Source organism: Prionailurus bengalensis, chromosome E2 (assembly GCF_016509475.1).
Source record: "Prionailurus bengalensis isolate Pbe53 chromosome E2, Fcat_Pben_1.1_paternal_pri, whole genome shotgun sequence".
In the NCBI taxonomy this organism is placed as follows: domain Eukaryota; kingdom Metazoa; phylum Chordata; class Mammalia; order Carnivora; family Felidae; genus Prionailurus; species Prionailurus bengalensis.
The window spans coordinates 12,479,321-12,502,137 of NC_057352.1; the positions used below are offsets into that span (position 1 = coordinate 12,479,321).

Consider the following 22,817-nt stretch of genomic DNA (forward strand, 5'->3'; position numbering starts at 1 on the left):
AGCAGAGGTAACTGTCAGATAAGGAGAAGGGGCTATGGGCATGCTCTGAGAGCCAGTATAAACTGGATGGGGTCTTGGGCTCTTTATCTCAGATGAAGAACAAGAGTAAACAATTGGAAAGCTCCCAGGAGTTTCTTTCCATTTACTAGAAGGGATGCTGCTCAATTCATGAATGGTTACATAAAGCCAATTAGATTTTTTAATTCACTTGGCTTTTTTTTTTTTTTAAACACAACTCATTTTTTTTTTAATGAAGTTCAAGATATTTCTCTTTTAGGCATAATCAACATTTGTATCTACTTTTTGTAAATTCTCAGCATATTGGAATGAATAGATCATGCCACAAAACGGTGTCAAGAGCCCTTAGGTGCCTTGTGGAATAAAGGAGGCAGAGGAGTCAAACACACTCCCTTTACCTCTGTTCCTTCCCCTCCGCACGAGACACAGCGTGGAACAGCTATGGTCACCGAAGACTGAAATTTCCTATCTACCTACCTCCTTTACCACCGTCTACCGTCTACGTTAACATAACTGTTCAGTCGTCATTAGCACACGTTTACTACTCCAGGGGATTCCTGTCCTAGCAAAGTGCTTGATTGTTCAACAAAGGAACTTCCACAAGGTCCATCAATTCTTCAATCTCTGCAAAAGAAAGCAACCGTTGGCACCTAAAAACCCTTGCTGTTCTCCCCAATCCTGGCCTACGCGAGTCTAATCCAAGTCCGTCGCACTGAAAGATCCGCCTGCAACCGAACTTGGAATTCTCAGTAAATTCAACCTTGACTTCGTGTCCGTGTCAAGGTGCCGTGTCCATCGCGGTGGTGTTCTCCCTCCCTGCGATTAGCAATAAACTCCGTGTATTACCCGACGGTGGTATTGGAGATATCGGGGAGCCGGCATTTGATACAAGTTTGAGATCCAGCCCTCCCCTAAAAATTTTGGTCCTTTTTTCTTTAATACGACCGAATTTTTTTCAACTCCCAATTTTCTCAGGCGCTCTAAGAAATGAATAAAACAAAAAGAAACCTGACAGTTACAGCACCAGCGAAGTAACCCAACCTGAAGCCGCTTGACACCCAAACAAGAGACAGCTGTTGGAAGCGCGGTCCCGCAAGCTGCATTCTGGGAAATGTAGTCCAGGAGTTGCGTGAAATCGGAGGCGCTTCCGCTTGGGCATTCTGGGAAGTGTAGTCCAGGAGCGGGGTACAGTCGGGGACACTTCCGCTCCAGGAAGGCGAGGTCGGGGCCGAGATTGTTGGCAGGGAGGTGAGTTAACCCCGCGCCCCTGCGGTTCCTCCGTGCCTTCTCGGCCTCGGCGTGAGGCCAGCAGCCGCCGGGTCCTCGCTCATGGGGCATGGGAGTCGCGGCGGAGGGCGGGGACGGAGGCAGCGGCGACGAAGCCTCCGCGTGGGGGCGGGCGCGCGTGGCGTGCGGAGTTTGAAGGTCTCCCGCGCTCTCCGCGCCCAGAGCTCTCCTCCCTCACCCCTAGAGCCAGCTGTGCGTGTGCCTCGAGGTGACACACTGGGCCAGTGATTAGCATTTCCCTGCCTCCGTTTCCCCCTGGCTGAAAAGGGTTAGTGCCTGCCCAGTAGTGTTCTTTTAAGAATTAGATGAGATTATATACGAAACGCTTAAAACTAGTGCCTAGTGCCTAGTAAAATGTTGGGTGGTGCCGGGAATGCTGTCATAATATCGGGCCCCCTATTATTTAGAAGCTCCTGAGATGCTGGCATTGGGGGCGTGGGGTCGGAGCCCCGGCTGTAGCTCCACTGGCCCTTCACCGATCTCTGCTGTGGGGCCGTTCCGGGATTCCTGGACTCTTCCCAGACCCTTGATTAGGAAGGAGAGTTATCTTCAGCTGGATCCCGGGGAAAGTTCTTTGTGGCTGATCCCAGAGAAACAGTCCTGCGCACGACTTCGCAGAGTGCCTGCGGTGTACTGAGTCCTTAAGTGTTGAGAACGTGCAATAGCTGCGTGTTGTTCATTTAAGATGCAGCAGGATTTCTTAGTCTGCGGTTTCAATCAGTCATTGCCTTCATGCATATGGGAGAGGAAACTTTGTTGAGCTTAATAACATGCGCAAGTAATTACACCTATTAAAATGGTGTCATTGGGGGGAAATCATGGCAGTTTTTCATTAGCAGCAGAACAGATTATCTGTGGGCAACCAGTCGGAATTAGACTTTCCTAGGGGCTCCTGGGTGGCTCAGTCGGTTGAGCCTGCAACTTGGGCTCGGTCGTGATCTCACCGTTGGTGAGTTCGAGCCCCGAGTCAGGCTCCGTGCTGGCAGCCCAGAGCCTGGAGCCTGCTTCGGATTCTCTGTGTGTGCCTCTCTCAAAAATAAATTAAACGTTAAAAAATAATAATAATAATTAGACTTTCCTAGGGTATCGGTGACTCGCCACCTGGAGCCTTCATCTCTGAATTAGTGGGTTTCTGAAAAGATTTTATTTTCTAGAAAGCACATTTGCAAGGGAAGTTTCGGGAAGCATGAAAGCATTTGCCTGTCTGACACCTTAGGGAATAGGGAATACCTGCGTTATTATTTTACCCATTTACAGGTGACTGGATTGAGGCACAGAAAGATTAATAATTTGCTCAAGGTTTACACTGGTGGTGAGTAGAAAGTAGTAAGTAGAAATGCAGAGCTTGAACCCATGCACCTTGGCCCCGTTAAGTTATACTGCCTGCCTGCTTCTCATTTCCTCTGAGACCCAGGCTCAGGAATACTCTGGAAGCTACCAGAAGCACTTAGGTGAGGGACTGTTCCTGAGCTCAGGCCGCTGTCTGGGGGAGCCCAGAGGAAGCTGGAATCCAGCCCCTGGTCTACAGGGGCACCTCTTGGGGTTCCCACAAGTGCCATGTGGACTGACGGCTCTCTCACGACGGCTTTCCCACCCACAGCTTTGCCTTCCCAGAACTCTGCCCTTCCCCAAAAGGAAAAGGAGAAAAAAATGACCAAATTCCAGGTAAGTTGGTTTTGCCTTTCTGTTCCTTAAAATGACCTCTCGTTTCACAAAGTGTGGACGCATTAACCCCCTACTTGGGAAGGGTGGAAGCATTTACCCTCCTACTTGGCAAGAACCCCAGGCACTTGAATAATTGTTGTGTACCAGCCTCTTGTTTTTTGTTTATTGCCAAATAACAGCGTGAAAATTGATATTTAAAAAACTTAAAAAAAAAAAAAACACTTGCACGTTCTAAACATGTTGGCAAATGAACAGTTTTCATTGTGCCGTGTGCTTTCCCATTTGTGTTTACGTGTCTGGACTTGTAATCACAGTTTAAGTAGCATTTTGGGTTTTTGATATTTTATGTCTTTTAATGTGTATTTCGTTATCTTGAGAGAGAAAGAGAAAGAGTGTGAGTGAGCGGGAGAGGGGCAGAGAGAGAGAGAGAGAGAAGGAGAGAGAACCCCAAGCAGGGTCTGAGCTGTCAGTGCAGCGCCCGACGCAGGGCTCAGTCCCACGAACAGTAAGATAATAACCTGAGCTGAGATCAAGAGTCTCAACCCACTGAGCCACCCAGGTGGCCCCCATTTTGGATTTTTAAAATGCAACTTGATAATTACCTGCAGTGTAAAGGGTCACATTATTTTCTGTAACTTTCCTGCTGTTTTACCCCATTCTCCATATAAAACCCACATGGGTTTTACCACTTTCGAGACGTTTACAATAACAATTTGCTTACATATAACCTTTCACCCCATACAGAAATTCTGAGAAGTCAGTCATTTTTTATTTCTCTTGAAAGCTCTGGGGACTCGATTGTGTTCTCACATGTGGTGCCTCGTTCTTTGTGATAAGAATGTCTGCAGTATGGCTTGGAGCCGCGGAGTCTGCCAGAGACTGAACTCAGAAAATAATTTCAGTTTTCAAACAGCAAGAGCTAGATTCTGAGAGCACCTGGCTGGCTCAGGGTAGCGCGTGTGACTCTTGATCTTGGGGTTGTGAGTTCAAGCCCCACATTGGGTGTACAGTTTACTTAAAAATGAATAAGTAAATAAATGTAAATACTTCTTAAAGGGGAGATTCCTTTTTTTAATTCTAAGTTAAATCATGTGTGTGTTATATAGTTAAATATTTGTTTTATTCGTTGATGCGTTAGTATGTTTTGAAGAAGCACATTTTTAAAAAATTTTTTTTTTAATGTTTATTTTTTGAGAGAGAGAGAGAGACAGAGTTTGAGCAGGGAGGGGCAGAGAGAGAGAGGGAGACACAGAATCTGAAGCAGGCTCCAGGCTCCCAGCTGTCAGCACAGAGCCCGATGTGGGGCTCGAACCCACAAGCTGTGAGATAATGACCTGAGCCGAAGTCAGACGCTTAACTGACTGAGCCACCCAGGTGCCCCAGCACATACTTATTTTTAAAAATCTTGAGCACTAGGGATTTGCCAGGCATTTACTCTGTGGAACAGCTGTGTGAGGATATACCTGGTCTTCTCTGCATTTTCACATGAAGAAACAGGTTTGTGAACCTTCAGATACCTCCTGAAATCCACTCGGTTCCCAGCTGACCCTAAAGTTCCCATTGCCTAAGTCGGGAGTTTCAGGTGTCCGATTAGGGTAAATGGAAAGACCCAGAAGAAAAGAGACTTCTCTGTTCGGGGACCGCAGGCCAGGCTACATGTGTGCTGGCAGATCTGGTGGATGGGGGTCTCCAAACATAACACTGTCGTCACCTCATTCCTTTTCTTAGTGCCTGTCTCTTCTGTGTCAGACATGTCAAGTCGTTTAGTACACAGGTGCTCAGAACTCCAGCTAGAGTTTTTATTTCCACACAGAAAAAGTTATGACACAAATAGGAAACAGGAGTTGGGGGGGGGGGTGGCTAAGAATTTATACATGCTAGAAAAAAGGCTTGATATTCTCAGTAGGAATTTTACTGATGCATAAGATACTCCAGTAGGATTATGAACAAAGGAAATGAACAGGTAATATGTGAAAAAAAATAGAAAGATGATCTTTTATTATTATTTGAGTGTAGTTGCCACACTGTGTCGGAAAGACTATGTTCTGGTTGTTTCATTTTGAAGATTTTATTTTTAAGTAATCTCTACACCATACGTGGGGCTCAGACTCACAGCCCTGAGATCAAGAGTCCCAAAGCTCTACCAACGGAGGCAGCCAGGTGCCCCCAGTTTGGGCCAGAGTGTAGAGAATCCAGAATACTTGTAATCTTTTACGGGAAGAGTTAATGGGGAAAATTGCCATTATATTAACAAAGTCAAGGTGCATATTTTTCAAGAGTGCACATGCCACTTCCTGGAACTTATCCTAGGGAAGTAACAGGACAGTTGGCTGAGATCTGTATCAAAACTGTATAAAGGGCACGATGCTACCTGTATACGAGGTATTTTTCTCCTTCTTCCCTCTCCTTCCCCTCCCCTGCACGGCCCTAGCGTGTTTGGTAAGACTGTGGAAGGGGAAGAGGAGAAACTATGAGAAGAGTTGCTCGGTTCCCTCAGAATCGGGAACGGCTTCCCCCGTATCTCCACCTTCTCCGTGCCGCCCCGCTCCCAGTGGCCCTGGGGTGCGAGCTCGAGGTTACGTGTGCTTGGTGTTGTAGGAGGCGGTGACGTTCAAGGACGTGGCTGTGGTCTTCACGGAGGAGGAGCTGGGGCTGCTGGACCCCACCCAGAGGAAGCTGTACCGAGAAGTGATGCTGGAGAACTTCCGGAACCTAGTCTCTGTGGGTGAGCGCAAGACCTTTCTGTCACTCATCCCCTCGAGCAGGGTTTCTTCACCTTGGCACTGTTGGCATCGGGGGCAGATATTTCTTTGTTGTGAGGGCCGTCCTGTGCCTATTGGGATGTTGAGTGACATCCCTGGCCTCCTCCCACTAGTTTAAGGCTTCAGGGCTCCTCAGAGACCAGGGTTTCCCAGTCCCTTTAGAACATGGAGACGAGATGTTTCTAGTCTTTGTTCCGAGGCAGACATGGTCTCGTGTAAATGAACTGTAAATGAACAGTTAAGCTTGTCTTCGCCTGGCTCCATATTTCAGGCATCTTTTTTAAACTTGTAGATCGTGAGCCACTGGTGGGTCAGGATGTTCGTAAATGGCACCGACTATCTTCTAATCTAGAATACTTACAGGACAGAGCTCCTTAGCGGGGGTTCACCTTGACGCGTTAAGTTCAGCTGTTTACATTGAGGGGTGTCAACAGGGAAGGATGTGAGGAAAACAGACAGTGGTTAGAAACCGTTCGTTTGGGGGGGCGCCTGGGTGGCGCAGTTGGTTAAGCGTCCGACTTCAGCCAGGTCACGATCTCACGGTCCGTGAGTTCGAGCCCCGCGTCGGGCTCTGGGCTGATGGCTCGGAGCCTGGAGCCTGTTCCCGATTCTGTGTCTCCCTCTCTCTCTGCCCCTCCCCCGTTCATGCTCTGTCTCTCTCTGTCCCAAAAATAAATAAACGTTGAAAAAAAAAATTTTTTTTTTTTAAATAATAAAAAAAAAGAAACCGTTTGGTCATTTATTTCAGTAATTTGTGTGGTAAGAATAGATTTCTAATGATGCCAAGCGTACTGCTCACCGTGGGTCGTGACGGAAAAGTGTTTGGTAACCACTGCTGCGGGGAGGGGCAGAGCCTCACATTATGGTTCCCCACGGTTTTCAGTACTCGCGCCCTTCGTGTTTTCACTCGCGTCTTCTCTGTCCACAGGGCATTCATCCTCCAAACCAGATGTGATATCCCAGTTGGAGAGAGAGGAGAAGCTCTGCATGAAGGAGATCCACACCCAAAGGGGGAGGCACTCGGGTGAGAATGGCGCGGCTCGGGTCCTGGCAGGGGACGGTCCCCTCGATCTGCCTGCGTCCTGGCTAATCTCCGTGCAGCAGCCAGAGAGGCCCCTTGAAGACCTCAGTCCCGCCGCGTCACACCTGCTTCAGTCCCTCCCCGGGCTTCTCCTTTCACGGAATAAAACCCAGCGTGTTCCAGGGGCCTGGAAGGTCCTGTGGTATGGGCTCGTTCCCCCAGCCTCACCACTCATTCTGTGTTTTTCTCCCGTCCCGTCCCCCTCCCTCTGTCCCTCTGAGTGCCAGCCTCACGGCACTCAGGTGCTTCTGCATTAGGACCTTTCCCGTTCTCTCCTCCGGCCGGAACGCTGCCAGCCGGTACACGTCTGACCGCTCTTGCTTTCTCGCTCGCTCCTGTCTATCCGAAGTCCTTCTATCCACGGCCTTATCCGACCACCACTTCAAATGCCATCTCCCGGCACTCGCCGTGTCCCTGACTTGCCTTCATTTGCGCGTAAGCGCTATACCACCAGACTTACCAGCATCTGGGATTTTTACGTTGTGGTAAAATACACACAATACCCTTTATTTCAACCATCTTTAAGTGGGCCTTAGGTCCATCCACACTGTTGCACAACCCTCCGTGCTGTCCATCTCCAGAACGTTTCCATCATCCCACGCTGGAGCCCTGCACCGGAAACAGCGCCCCCTGTTCTTCTCTTACCCCACTTCCTGGTGACCACTGTTCTTTCCGTCTCTGTGGATTTGACTATTTCACGTCCCTCATGGAAGTGGAGTCATGCGACATTTGCCATTTGCGCCTGGTTTATTTCACTTAGCATGACGTCTTCAAGGTCGATTGTGTTGTAACGCATGTCAGAATTTCCTTCTTTTGTATGGCTGAGTAACGTCGCGTCGTGTGCACCTCTCACATTTTCGTCATCCATTGATGGACATTTGGGTTTGTACCGTTTGGTTATGGTGAAAAATGCTGCTGTGAACATGGGTGTACAAATATCTGTTCAAGTCCTTGCTTTCCATTTTTTGTGTGTATACCCAGAACAGAAGTGTTGGATCGTGTTAGCAATTCTATTTTTTTTTTTTTTCCTTGGGAGAGGAAGGGAGGGGGAGAGAGAGAGAGAGAGAGAGACTGCAGGCAAGTTGGGGAGGGCAGAGCGACAGAGAGGGGGAGAGAGAGAATCTTAAGCAGGTTCCATGCCCAGCACGAAGCCCCAGGGAGGCTCTATCTCACGACCATGAGATCATGACCTGTGCTGAATCAAGAGTCAGATGCTTACCCGACTAAGCCACCCAGGTGCCCCTGGTAATTCTGTTTTTAATTTTTGAGGAACTGCCATACCGTTTTTCACGATAGCTGCACTATTTTATGTTCCCACCAGCAATACACAAGGGTTCCAGTTTTCTTCATCCTCACCAACACTTGTGTTCTGTGGGTTGTTTTGTTTTTTTTTTTTTACCCTTAATAGCCACCCTAATGGGTGCAAAGCGGTACCTCGTTTTGATTTGCGGTTCTCTGATAATTAGTGATATTGATCATCTTTTCACGTGCTTAGTAGCCATTTGTGTTTCTTCTTTGGAGAAATATCTGTGCAAGTCTTTTGTCCATTTTTGAGTCCGATTGTTTGTTTTCCTTTGAGTTTTAGGAGTTCTCTGTGTTCTGAATACCAATCCTGTTTCAGATATATGATTTGCAAGTATTTTCTCATTTTGCGTGTGGCCTTTTTACTCTATTGACAGTGTCTTCTGATGCACAAGAGTTTTTAATTTCCATGAAATGTTCAAATTTGTCTGTGTGTTTTCTTCCCTGTGCCTCTGGTGTCCTAGCCAAGAAATCATTGTCAAATCCAGCGTCACAAAGCTTTTGGCGTATTCTTTCTCCTAGGAGTTTTATAGTTTTTGCTCCTATGTTTTGCTTTTTGATGCATTTTGAGGTTAATTTGTGAATATGGTGTAAGGAAAGATCTGACTTCATGCTTTTGCGTGTAAATAGCCAATATTCCCAGCACCATTTATTGAAAAGACTGTCCTTTTCCCATTCAGTGGTCTTGGCACCCTTGTCAGAAACCACTTGGCTGTGTATGCAATGGTTCGTTTTGGGGCCTTGTAGACTAGTCCCTCGGTCTGTATGTCTTTATGCCAGTACCACACTTTTTTGACTACAGCAGCGTTATAGTAAGTTTTGAAATCAGGAAGTGACTACCTCCAACTTTTTTTGTTTTTTAAAGGTTGTTTTGGCCACTGAGGGTCCCTTGAGATTCCATGTGAATTTAGGATGGGTTTTTCTGTTTCTGTACTCTTGGGATTTTGATAGAGATTGCATTGAACCTGTAGGTCCTTTGACCACGTAGCACTGATATCTTAACAATAGTAAACCTTCCAATTCAGGACATTGGGCTGTCATTCCATTTTTTTAATGTTTTTCATTTATCAATGTTTTGTACTTTTCAGTGTACATGTCTTTCACCTCCTTGGTTCAGTTAATTCCCAAGTTTTATTCTTTTTGGTGCTGTTGTATATGGATTTTTTTTTTTTTTTAATTTACCTCCAGGTTAGTTAGCATAGGATTTCAGGAGTAGAATCCAGGCATTCATCCCCTACATATAACACCCAGTGTTCATCCCAACAAGTGTCCTTCTTAATGCCCCTCGCCCATTTAGCCCATCCTCCCACCCACAGCCCCTCCAGCAACCCTCAGTTTGTTCTCCACATTTATGAGTCTCTTCTGTTTTGTCCTCCTCCCTGTTTTCATATTATTTTTGTTTTCCTTCCCTTATGTTCATCTGTTTTGTCTCTTAAAGTCCTCATAGGAGTGAAGTCATATGATTTTTGTCTTTCTCTGACTAATTTCACTTAGCATAATACCCTCTAGTTCGATCCACGTAGTTGCACATGGCAAAATTTCATTCTTTTTGATTGTTAAGTAATAGTTCATATATACATATGGTATGTATGCATATATATATTATATTATATTATATTATATTATATTATGTTGTTTGTTATATTATATTATATTATATTATATATATTATATATACATACACACATATATACACATACCACATCTTCTTTATCCATTCATCCATCGATGGACATTTGGGCTCTTTCCATACTTTGGCTATTGTCGATAGTGCTGCTGTAAACATTGGGGTGCGTGTGCCCCTTTGAAACAGCACACCTCTATCCCGTGGATAAATACCTAGTAGTGCAGTTGCTGGGTCATAGGGTCGTCGTATTTTTAATCTTTTGAGGAACCTCCATACTATTTTCCAGAGTGGCTGCACCAGCTTGCGTTCCCACCAGCAGTGCAAAAGAGATCCTCTTTCTCCGCATCCTCGCCAACATCTGTTGTTGCCTGAGTTGTTAATGTGAGCCATTCTGACAGGTGTGAGGTGGTATCTCATTGTGGCTTTGATTTGTTTTTCTCGATTTCTTTTTCTGATTGTTCACTCTTTGTATGTAGAAATGCAGCTGGTTTTTGTGTGTGGCTTTGTATCCTGCTGAGTTCATTTATTTTAACAATTCTTATGTGGAATCTTTCAGGCTTTCTACATATAAGATCGTATTATCTATGAACATAAATAATTTTACATCTTTCTTCCCAATTTCCATCACGCACCCCACCCCCAACTCTCACGACCATAAATCTGATCTCTGTTTCTGTAAATTTGATATTTTTAAATTCCACACATAAATGAGATCATAGGGTATTTGTCTTTCTGTGTCTGACTTATTCCACTTAGCATAATGCCCGCAGAGTCCATCCATGTTGTTACACATTTTCTTCTTTTTTATGGCTGAATCATATTCCTGCGTGTGTGTGTGTGTGTGTGTGTGTGTGTGTGTGACATTTTCATTATCTGTTCATTAGTTACGAACACTTGGATGATTTCCATGTCTCAGCTATTATTGTAAATAATGCAGTGAATGTGGGGGTGTAAATATCTCTTTTGAACCGTGATTTTGTTTCCTTTGGATATATATCCAGAAGTGGAATTGTTGGATCTCTTTTTTGATGCAAGTATTTACGGATTAAAAATTTTCTTCTTTGCAATGCTTTCACTGCTTCCCCTAAGTTTTGGTACCCTGGATTTTCATTTTCATTTGTCTCCAGATATTTTCTAATTTTATTTGTGATTGTTTTTCTTTGATTCATTGGTTATTGATAAGTATGTTTTGAGTTCCACATATTCGTCAATTTTCCAAGATTTCCTGCTTTTGATTTCTAGCTTCAGTCCGTTGCGATTAGAAAAATGTGTTGTATGATTTCATTCAATCTTTTAAAAAAAATTTGTTAAAGACTTGTTTTATGGCTTCCCATATGGTCTGCCCTGGAGAACGACTTGAGAAAAATGTATATTATGCTGTTGTTGGGTGGCATTTCCTGTGTATGTTAGGTCCAGTTGGCTTGTAGTGTTAAGTTCTCTATTTCCTTGATCTTTTGTCTAGTTCTATCCATTACTGAAAGCAGGATATTGAATGTTCCTTCTGTTATTATCGATAGCTATTTATCCCTTCAATTCGTCTATATTTGCCTCATGTATTTGGTATTCTGATGTCTAGTATATATCCATTTGTAATTTTTACATCTTCTTGGGGCATTGACTCTTTTATCAGTACAGATTGTTTCTTATAAGTTTTTGACTTAAAACTCTTTTTTGTCTGACATCAGTTATAGCTATCCAGCTCTCTTTTGCATGGGATATCTTTCTGTCCTGTCACTTTCTGTTTTTCTTCTTCTTCTTTTTTAATGTTTATTCACTTTTGAGAGAGAGAGGGTGTGAGTGGGGGAAAGGCATGGTTGGGGGAGCAGAGGATCCATAGCGGGCTCTGCGCTGACAGCAGCAAGCCCGATGCGAGGCTCAAACTCATGAACTATGAGATCGTGATGGGAGCCAAAGTTGGACGCTCAGCCGACCAAGCCACCCAGGCACCCCTGTCATGTCACTTTCAAGCTATGTGTGGTCTTAGATATAAAGTCTCTTGTAGACAGCTTATAGCTGGATCATGTTTTGTTTTGTTTTGTTTTGTTTTGTTTAATCCATTCCTCCAATTTATGCCTTTTGATTGGGGAGTTTAATCCATTTACATTTAAAGTAATTATTGATAGGGAAGGACTTTTGCCATTTTGTTATTTGTTTTTATATTTGTTTCAAGTATATCATAAAGCTTTTTTGGCCCTCTTTTCCTTCATTATTACATTTTTTGTGTGTGTTTAGTTGACTTTTTTTTTCTTTTTTTGTAGGGACACATCTCAATTCTATAATTCTGATACCAGTTCTAATAAGTGGAGGTTATTGCCATACTAAGCAATCAGTCAAGATTCCAGCTGGGTGTCGTACATTTCAACTCAATTCTGACACCATCTGTCTGGATACAACGTCAGATCCTACAGGTTAAGGGCTCAGTTCTATAAGATCCCGACCCCTCACCCTTCCCCCCCTTTCAGAGGCCAGTGATAAGGCCAGATTGTTAACTGTGCTTCAGAGGTTCCCTCAACCCCAACCTTGGGTTCAATTAATTTGCTTTAGTGGCTCACAGAACTCAGAGATACCGTTTACTTACTAGATTATCAGTTTATTACAAGGGGATATAACTAAACAGCCACATGGAAGGGACGCGTGGGGCAAAATATGTGGGGAGGGGTGTGGAACTTCCAGGCACTCTCTGGCCTCACCACTCTCCCTGCATCTCCACATGTCCACCTACCTGAAAGTTCCCCAAACCCCCTCCTTTTGGGTTTTTATGGAGGCTTATTAGTTAGGCATGATCGATTAGGTCATTGGCTGTTAGTGATTGGTTCAGCTTTCTGGCCCTCTCCCCCCAGAGGTCAGGAGGTGGGACTAAAAATTCCAACCCTGTAATCAAGGCTGGCTTTCATGGCAACCAGCCTCCCATCCTTAGAGGATTTCCAAAAGTCACCTCATTAACCTAAACTCAGATGTGGTTGAAAGAAGTTTGTTAGGAAGTATAGGACACCCATTTCACCTTTATGGCTATGGAAGGATTTCAGGAGCTTAGGAAAAGAGACCAAATATTATAACAAAGATGCTCCCATTGTTCTTTTCTCTTAGGAAATTCCAAGGATTTGGGGATCTGCGGGCCAGGAACTGAAGACCAAAATATGTATTTATTATAAATCACAATATCACATTTTATAGCATTCAGTGGATAGGTTTTATATATACCTTTAATTTTTCAGAAGTGTTTTATTTTTTTGACACTATATATTTCATTTCTCAGTTGTTTGCTTCTATCTCCTAGGAATACAGTTAATTTTTGACATCAACCTTGTAGCCTGCAGTCTTCCCATATTGGTATATTCTAGAGGCATTATTGCACATTCCTAAAGATTTTCTACGTAGAAGACCATGATGTACAAATGTATATTCTTTCTTCTTTCCAATCTGAATGCCTTTGGGTTTTTTTTTGTTTGCTTGCTTGCCTCAAGGCAGGTGAACAGCGTCAGTCTTTCAGCACTGATAATGGCGTCGTCAGCTGTAGGTTTTCTTTTTCGGTTGAGTTCCCATCTGAGTTTCAGAGTTTTTATCATGAATGGGTAATAGTATACGCATATACATCTTTCGTAAAATACTGAGGTGATCATTACATTTTCTCTTGTATGTTGTAAATACGATAAAATGCATTGGCGATTTCACATGTTAAAACAACCTTGCGTTCCTTCTATTAAAACCCAAAATTCGACTGACTAAATTTTAAAGATCTTACTGGCTTTATTCAGTGATTCCTGAATCAGGCAGCATTCATGAGAGCAGATAGAAAAGCTCCCTCAGGAGCTATATAAAGTAAAAGACTTACAGGCAGAACGGAACACGGACAAGGAAGTTCTGTGAGGCACAAAAGCAGGTTGGTCATTTGCAAGGTTACTTTCCCTTTAAGGGGATGGCAGGCTTCCTAACTAGAGCAGATCAGGGGATTCCCGATTGGTTTAAGATTGCATTTCTGGGTGAGCCAAAAATTATACTAAGTCTTGGTTTGGGGGCACGAGGCTTAGCATATGCAACTCCATTCGGGGCCTGTCGTCTTGTCTTTAACGCTGGGATTAACCCCACCTATTCATGATGTACTACTATTCTTTTTATTATGTTTGTAGAAACAAACAAGATCTGTTCTTTATTAAGGATATTTGTACTTTTGTTGGGGGGGATTTTGATTTGTAACGTTCTTGGGACTTGATATCTTTGTCTGGTTTTGATGTCGAGGTAATACTGGCCTTACACAAGTGACATTCAGGTATACCTTCCTCTTCTGTTTTCTGGAAGGGTGCGTGTAGGACTGGTATTACTCCTTTCCTGAGTGCCAAGCGGAATCCACTGGTGAAGTCGTCTGGTCTTATTGTGAGAATGTTTTTATGAATTAAATCCCTGAACTCCTTAGATTTTTTGCTTTTCTTGCTACAGATTTGGTTATTTGTATGTTTCAGGGAATTAGTACATCTTATCTAAGTTGTTGAATATATTCCCTTATTTTTTTTTTTTTTAATTTTTTTTTTTTGGGACAGAGAGAGACAGAGCATGAACGGGGGAGGGGCAGAGAGAGAGGGAGACACAGAATCGGAAACAGGCTCCAGGCTCCGAGCCATCAGCCCAGAGCCTGACGCGGGGCTCGAACTCACGGACCGCGAGATCGTGACCTGGCTGAAGTCGGCGCTCAACCGACTGCGCCACCCAGGCGCCCCTATTCCCTTATTTTAATGCCTCTAAGATCTGTAATAATATCCTATCTTTCATGACTGATACTGAGTTTTCCCTATTGTTTGTTTCTATTTATTTGATTTTTACTCTTCTTTCCTACTCTTTTCACGGCTTCTTGAGATGGAACCTTAGGTGTTTGATTTTAGACCTTTCTTGTTTCCTAATGTAAACGTTTAAAGCTATAAAAGTATCTCTGAGTGCTATTTAACTGCACGCCAGAAATGGTGATAAATTAATGTTCCTTCATCACTATTTCAAAGTGTTTTCTAATTTCCCATGCAATTTCCTATTTGACGTGTGGGTTGCTTAGAGTGTATTTAATTTTCGTATTATTAGGACTTTTCTGGATGTCTTCACTGTGGTTTCAATCTAGTCTTTTTATTGACATCTAGTTGGCATACGATGATACATTCATTTCAGGTGTGCAGCATAGAGAGTAGACGACCGTATGCAATGTCTGCCACCTGTCACCATACAGCACTGTTACGATGCCATTGCCGTACCTTTGATCCCTGTAAGTCACCCATTCCGAAGTCGGGATCCTACACTTCCCACTCCCCCCTTCACCTATTTTGCCCATCCCTCACGCCCCTCCAGCAATCACTAGTTCCCTGTATTTATGGGCCTGTTTCAATTTTGTTTGCATGTTTTGACTGTTAGATTCCACCTATAAGTGAAATCGAGTTATTTCTCTGACTTAGTTCACTCAGCATAATACCTCCTAGGTCTATCCATGTTGTTGCAAATGGCAAGATCTCACTCTCTTTTAGGACTACTATTCCATCGTGTATGTATGTCCGTGTGTGTGTATGGACACACACACACACACACACACACACCCCACATCTTCTTCATCCTGTTGATGGACGCTTGGGCTGCTTCCATGTCTTGCCTGTTGTAAATGATGCTGCGGTAAATATAGGGGTGTGTGTATCTTTTTGAATTCGTGTTTTGTTTTCTTTTGGTAAATATCCAGTAGTGGAATTACTAGATTATATGGTAATTCTATTTTTTTTTAATTTTTTTTTAAATGTTGATTTATTTTTGAGAGAGAGAGACAGAGCAAGAGCGGGGGAGGGGCAGAGAGAGAGAGAGGGAGACACAGAATCTGAAGCGGGCTCCAGGCTCCGAGCTGGCAGCACAGAGCCCGACGCGGGGCTGGACCCCATGAACCGCGAGATCGTGACCCAAGCCGAAATTGGATGCTTAACTGACTGAGCCACCCAGGCGCTCCATATGGTAATTCTATTTTTGATTTTTTGGGGAACCCTCATACGGTTTTCCACAGTGGCTGCACCAATTTACATTCCTGCCAGCAGTAGGCAGTGGTTCCTTTTTCTCCACATCCTCATCAATGCTTATTATTCATCTTTTTGATACTAGCCATCCTCACAGATAGGATGTGATAGCTCATTCTGGTTTTGATTGGCATTTTCCGGATGGTAAGTGATGTTGGGTGTCTTTTCATGTGTCTCTTGGCCATTTATATGTCTTCTTTGGAAAAATGTCTGTTCAGGTCTTTTGCCGGCTTTTGAATTGGGTTATTTGTTTTTTTGGTGTTAAGTTATATGTAAGTTGTTTATATGTTTTGGATATTAATCTCTTCTCAGATATATCATTTGCAAATGTCTTCTTTTATTAAGGAGGTTGCCTTTTTATTTCACTGATGGTTTCCTTTGGTGTGCAAAAGCTTTTTATTTTAGTGTAACTCCAGTAGTTTATTTGTGCTTCTGTTTTCTTTGCCTGAAGAGATAGATGTAGAAAAATGTTTCTAAGGCCAGTGTCGAAGAGATTACTACCTGTGCTCTCTTCTAGGATTTTTAGGATTCCGGATCTCACACTTAGGTCTTTAATCCATTTTGACTTTATTTTTGTGTGTAATATAAGAAAGTGGTTCAGTTTTCCCAGCACCAGTTATTAAAGAGACTGTCTTGAGGCATCTGGGTGGCTCAGTCAGTTAAGTGTCCGACTCTTGATTTTGGCTCAGGTCATGATCTCATAGTCGTGAGTTCTCTCTCTCTCTCTCTCTGCCCTTCCCCTTCTTGCACGTGCACACAAGATCTCTCTCTCAAAGTAAATAAACTTTAAATAAAAGAAAGACTGTCTTTCCCCCGTTGTATATTTTTGCCTCCTTTGTCAAAGATTAATTAACCATATAAGCAGGGGTTTCTTCCTGGGCTCTCTCTTCTGTGCCTTTGATCTATGTGTCTTTGTGCCACTACCATACTATTTTGATTACTATAGCTTTGTAGTGTATCTTGTGGGATTGTGATACCTCCAGCTTTATTGTTACTGGTTTTGAATTTAATTCCACTCTGGTCAGAGAACATACTCTTCAGTATTCCAGTCTTTTGAAACTTTTTTCATAACCCCTGGATACAGTTATTTTGATGGATTTTGCATGGGTATTTGGAGAAAAAAATGTGTGTTCTATAGTTGGGTGCAGTGATGATCTACAAGTTTCATTTTAGTTAAAATGGTTAATTTTAAGGGTTCAGAGTTTGTATTGTTTCACTGATTTTTTTTTTTATGGTCGAATTGTTTCACCAACTAAGAGAAGTGTGTTAAAATCTCTAACTCTGTAGTTTTGTCCATCTCTCAGTTTCTGTTTTTGCTTCGTGCGTTTTGTAGCCTTTGTTAGATACATATGCGTTTGTAATTTTTACATCATTTTGCCATATTGACCCTTTTATTATGGCTCTCTCTGTCTTTAATAGTGTTCTGTTTGTTTTTGTTTCCAGTTTGTATTCAAATTCCAGTTAATTAGCATCAAGTGTAATATTCATTTCAGGTGTAGAATTTAGTGGATCCTCATTTACATACAACACATGCAACACCCAGTGCTGATCACAAGTGCCCTCCTTCATACCCATCACCCATCTAAGGCATCCCTTTGCCCACCTCCCCTCCAGCAACCCTCAGTTTGCTCTCTAGAGGTGAGAGTCTCTTACGGTTTGCTTCCCTCTCTTTTTTTTTCCTTCCCCTTTGCTCATCTCTTGTGCTTCTTAAAATTCCACATGTGAGGGCAGTCATACAGTAGTTGTGTTTTTCTGATTTATTTCACTTAGTATAATACACTCTACCTCCATCCACATCTATTTCGTAGAGTCTCTTTTTATCGGATACTAGTTTAGCCACTCAATCTTTCTTAGGCTTTGCATGATATATTTGTATGTCTTTTATTTTTTTTAACGATGCGTATTTAGAATAGGTGTCTTGTTGACAGTGTATAGTTGGATCTTTTCTTTTTATGTGATCTGCCAACATCTGCCTTCCGATTTTGGGGTAGTACATTCACACACAGTGTAGTTATTAATACGGGTGTGTTTACATTCATCATCGTGCCTTTGGATCTTCTCTCTTTGCTCATCTGTTTGTCGTTTTCTGTAATATTTTGGGCAGATTAAATATTTTTTGGTGTTTTTGCTGTAATGCCTCTCATGACTTCTGGCTGCTGCTTTTTTAGTCCAGGCCCTGGGGTCTTTGCTACGTCTGCATAGTCAAGAGATCTGCCAAAGATGTGGGTAGGGTTTATAGTCCTAGTTAGGGACGGACCCTCTGTGGATCCCTTACCTTTGGTTTTTCTCCCCTAAATTTTCAGTGGTGTTTCCGACCTTGAGTTGTGACCTTTGACACTTCAAACTGTGTTTGGGTTAAGTAATAGCACTGAGTCAACAGAGAATCAAACTCACAAATCTTACCCTGTGCCATTAATGGTGAGCCAGGGATTTGGGAAAAACTCAGATTAATCTTACTTCTGTGGCTTTCTGGCTTCCAGGATTTCCACCCTAAATTTCCTGTTCCCCAGCCCTGAACAGTTTTGGCTTTTTCTTGCCAGATCTGGAAGGGGGGTTAGTTTGCGAAGCACTCTAATGCAAAAGAAATCTTTAAAAGTTGTGCACAATTCTCATGCCCGCTTGTAATCTCTCCCTCTCTCCCCTTCTTCATGTCCCACACCCGTCCCCAAGCAACTACTGGTCTACTTTCTGTCACTCTACAGGACTTTTTTTTAATTAAAAAAAATTTTCAATGCTTAATTTTGAGACACAGAGAGACAGACACAGAGTGCAAGCAGGGGAGGGGCAAAGAGAGAGGGAGGCCCAGAATCTGAAGCAGGCTCTGAGCTGTCAGCACAGAGCCGGATGCGGGGCTCGAACTGACGAACCGTGAGATTGTGATCTGAGCCAAAGTCAGACCCTTAACCAACTGAGCCACCCAGGGGCCCCTAAAACTTTTTTAAAATCATATGGTGTTTTTTCTTTCCCTTGGCTGTCTTATTTTACTCAGTATAGGTTGAGATTCTCCCGTGTTGCATCTATCCATAGTTCATTCCTTTTTATTGCTAAGTGGTATTCCAGTGTGAATATACTACGATTTGTTTATTCATTCACCTGCTGACAGGTTTGTCCACCTTTGGGCTATTACGAGTGAAGATGCTGAATATTCTTATATATGTGTGTGTATTGGCATACACCTTCATTTTTCTTAGGCAAGAGTAACGAATGGTTGGATCTTGTGGTTGGCATATATGTGTTACTTTTTATTCATTTTTTTTCCACTGGCGCGTATTTAAGTCTATAAATACATTTTTATTTTTATTTTCATTTTTTTAAATTTTTTTACATTTTATTTATTTTTGAGAAACAGAGTGAGACAAAGCGTGAGTGGGGGAGGAGCAGAGAGAGAAGGAGACACAGAATCTGAAGCAGGCTCCAGGCTCTGAGCAAGCGGTCAGCACAGAGCCTGATGCGGGGCTCAAACCCACAAACTGTGAGATCATGACCTGAGCCGAAGTCAGACGCTCAACCGACTGAGCCACCCAGGCGCCCCTGTAAATACATTTTTAAAATCGGTTTTATTTTTCACCTAACTTTTAGGTTCACAGCAAAATTGAGCAGAAGATACAGAGAGTTCCTCTAGACTACACCCACGTGCAGGCACACACACAGCCTTCCCCTGTCAACATTTGATACTAGAGTGGTACTTTTGTTGCAGTCGATGAACCCACCGGGATGCATCATCATCGCCCAGTGTCTATACTTCAGAGTTTGCTCTTGCCGTTGTACATTGTAGGAGTTTGTACAAATTTATAGTGGTATGTATCTACCATTACGGTATGATCCAGAACAGATTGCCTTAAAATTCTCCGTGCTCTACCTGTTAATTCCCCCTCCCCTCTAAACACTGTCAACTAGCGATGCTTTTGTCTCCATAGATTTGCCTTTCCCAGGATGTCAGGTGGAATCTTAGAGCTTTCAGCTGTTTCAGATTCACTTCTTTCACTTAGCAATGTGCATTTAAAGTTCCCTCAGGGCTTGATAGCTCTGTTCTTTTTAGCACTGGACGATAGTCCGTTGTCTGGATGTACCACAGTTTATTCATCCATTCAGCTTGATGGCTTCCAAGTTTTGACAATTATGAATAAAGCTGCCGCAAACATCTGTGTGATTTTTGTGCGGACATACGTTTTCCACTCATCTGGTAAGTGCCAAGGTGCACTATTTACTTTTGTGGTTTTATAAGAAACTGCCAGACTATCTTCCAAAGTGGCCATACCATTTTGCATTTTCAGCAGCAGTGAATTGAGGCTTCCAGTTAGATACTCACCGGCAGTGGTGTCGACCTTTGGGATTTGGGCCATCCTAATAGGTGTAGTGCTATCTCATTTTGATTTGCAGTTCACTAAGGACGTGTGATGTTGAACACCTTTTCGGAGGCCTGTTTGCTATTAGTATATTTTCTTCGGTGATGTGTCTGTTCAGGGCTTTTGTCCATATTTGAAACACATTGTTTTCTTATTGTTGGCTTTGAAGAGTTCCTTTGCCACATACATTTTTTACAAACATTTTCTCCCTGACTCCCCTTATTCTCTTGACGCGGCTTGCACAGAGCAGAAACTTCATTTAGGAGTTTGCTAGTTTTGCGTTTACGTTAAGGTCTATGCTTTGAGTTCATGTTTGCAAAAAGCTTAAACTCTCCATATGGATTTTTTTTTTTTCGCATGTGAATGTCCGGTTGTTCTAGCACCGACTGTCTTTGCTTCATTGTATTGCCTTTACCCCATTGTCAAAGATCGGCTGGGGCGCCTGGGTGGCACAGTCGGTTAAGTGTCCGACTTCAGCCAGGTCACGATCTCGCGGTCCGGGAGTTCGAGCCCCGCGTCAGGCTCTGGGCTGATGGCTCAGAGCCTGGAGCCAGTTTCCGATTCTGTGTCTCCCTCTCTCTCTCTGCCCCTCCCCCGTTCATGCTCTGTCTCTCTCTGTCCCAAAAATAAATAAAAACGTTGAAAAAAAAAAATTAAAAAAAAAAAAAAAGATCGGCTGATTATATTTGCTTGAGCCCTATTTCTCACGTCTTTATTCCACTCCATTGGTCCATTTCTTCTGTCGCCAATTCTACACCATCTTGAATACTGCAGCTCTATAGAATAGGTCTAGGTGTTGCCTAACGCGTCTTCCAACCTTGTAATTCTCCTTCAATACTGTGTTGGCTCTTCTGGGTCTTTTGCGTTTCCGTAGAAACTTTTAAATCCATTTGTCGATATCCACCAGATGTCTCGCCGGGATTTTGATTGGGACTGTGAAGGACTGACATCTTGACAGTCTTGGGGCTTTTTATCCCTGAACATAGACTCTTAGGGGGTGCTAATGTAAATGGTAATGCTATCGTAATTTCCAATTCCACTTGTCCATTGCTTGTGTATAAGGGAGCAATATACTTTTCTGTATCAATTTTGTGTTCTGCATCCTTGCTATGATTGTTTATTAGTTCCAGGAGGTTTTTTGATTGATTCTTTGGGGGTTTCTACATAGACAATCACATCATTCACCAACAACGTTTTATTTCTTCCTTTGCAATCTGTACCCATTTGCGTTAGCTGGGACTTACAGTACAGTGTTGAAAAGGAGTGCTAAGAGAGTCCTGATTTTAGCGGGAAGGTTTTATGTGTCTCACAAAGATGCTAGTTAGATGTCCTTTCTCCAGTTGAGGAATTTCTTCTATATTCCTGGTTTGCTTGAGAGTTTTTATTATAAACAAGTATTGGATTTTATCAAATGCTTTTTCTCTGTATCTTTTGATGGTCTTATGTGATTTTTCTGTAGTTTTTTCATGTAATGGATTAATTTTCCAGGGTTGAACCTTTCTTACATGCCTAGTATGCTTGACCACAGCGTCTAATTCTTTTTATGCATTGTTGCATTTGACTTGCTAATATTTTTGGAGGATCTTTGGCGTTGATGAAATATATCAGTCTGTAGTTTTCCTGTAATATCTTTGTCTGGTTTTGGTATTAAGGTAACGATGGCCTCATAGAATGAGCGAGGAAATATTCTCATTGCTTTTGTGCTCTGAAAGCTATTGTAAAGAAGTAATATAATGCCTTTCTTAAACGTTTGGTAGAATTCACAAGTGAACACATCTGGGCCTGGTGCTGCTTCAAAAGATTAATGATTCAGCTTCCTTAATAGATACAGGCCTAGGGCCCCTGGGTGGCTCAGTCGGTTAAGTGTCCGACTCTTGGTTTGGGCTCAGGTCATGATCTCACAGTTGGTGAGATTGAGCCCTGCATCAGGCTCTGTGCTGGCAGTGCGGAGCCTGGTTGGGGTTCTCTCTCTGCCCCTCCCCTGTTCGTGCACGCTCTCGGACTCTCTTTCTCTCAAAAAAAGTAAACTTAAAAAAAATACAGATGTAGGCCTATTCAGATTGTTTCTTCTTGTATGAGTTTTAGCAGATTGTGTCTTTCAAAGAATTGTTCCATTTCATCTAGATTATTAAATTTGTGGGCCTGGAGTTATTCATGGTATCCATTTGTTATTCCTTTCGCGTCCATAGTATCTGTATTGATGTCTCCTTTTTCTTTCCGTTTTATGGAGCTATAATTGACATACAGCACCGAAAAATTTTAAGGTGTACATCATAATGACTTGACTTAATATTACAAAATGATTACCATAGTAAGTTTCGTTAAAATCCATTACCTGTTAGAGGTTTTTTAAAAATGGGTTTTTTCCCTTGTGATGAAAACTTTTAGGGTTTATGCTTTTAGCAACCTTCAGATAGGTCACATAAGCAGTGTTAACAATATTCACCATTCCATCGCCAATACTTATTTACCTTATCATTGGAACTTTGAGCCTTTTGGTTCCTTTCATCCAATCCCTCCATCCCTGGTAACCACAAATTCGATCTCTTCCTCTGAGTTGTTTTTACATCTACCTACAAGAGAGATCATACGGTATTTGTCTTTGCCTGACTTATTTCACTTAGCATAATGCCCTTGAGGTCCGTCTGTGTTGTCATAATGGCAAGATTTCGTTCTTTTTTATGGCTGAATAATATCCTCTCC

The 22,817-nt window shown here is 42.7% G+C and overlaps 1 protein-coding gene across 1 annotated transcript in view; it reads left to right on the top strand.

Annotated features, from left to right (window-relative positions):
- Window positions 1-594: 594 nt before the first annotated feature.
- The window catches only part of ZNF235 (zinc finger protein 235), a 35,595-nt gene continuing 13,372 nt past the window's right edge, over window positions 595-22,817 (top strand). The window contains exons 1-3 of the mRNA XM_043598672.1: window positions 595-2,970; window positions 5,569-5,695; window positions 6,661-6,756. Coding sequence (XP_043454607.1) covers window positions 2,863-2,970; window positions 5,569-5,695; window positions 6,661-6,756 — 331 coding nt within the window. The 5' untranslated portion in view covers window positions 595-2,862. The remainder of the gene's footprint in view (window positions 2,971-5,568; window positions 5,696-6,660; window positions 6,757-22,817) is intronic.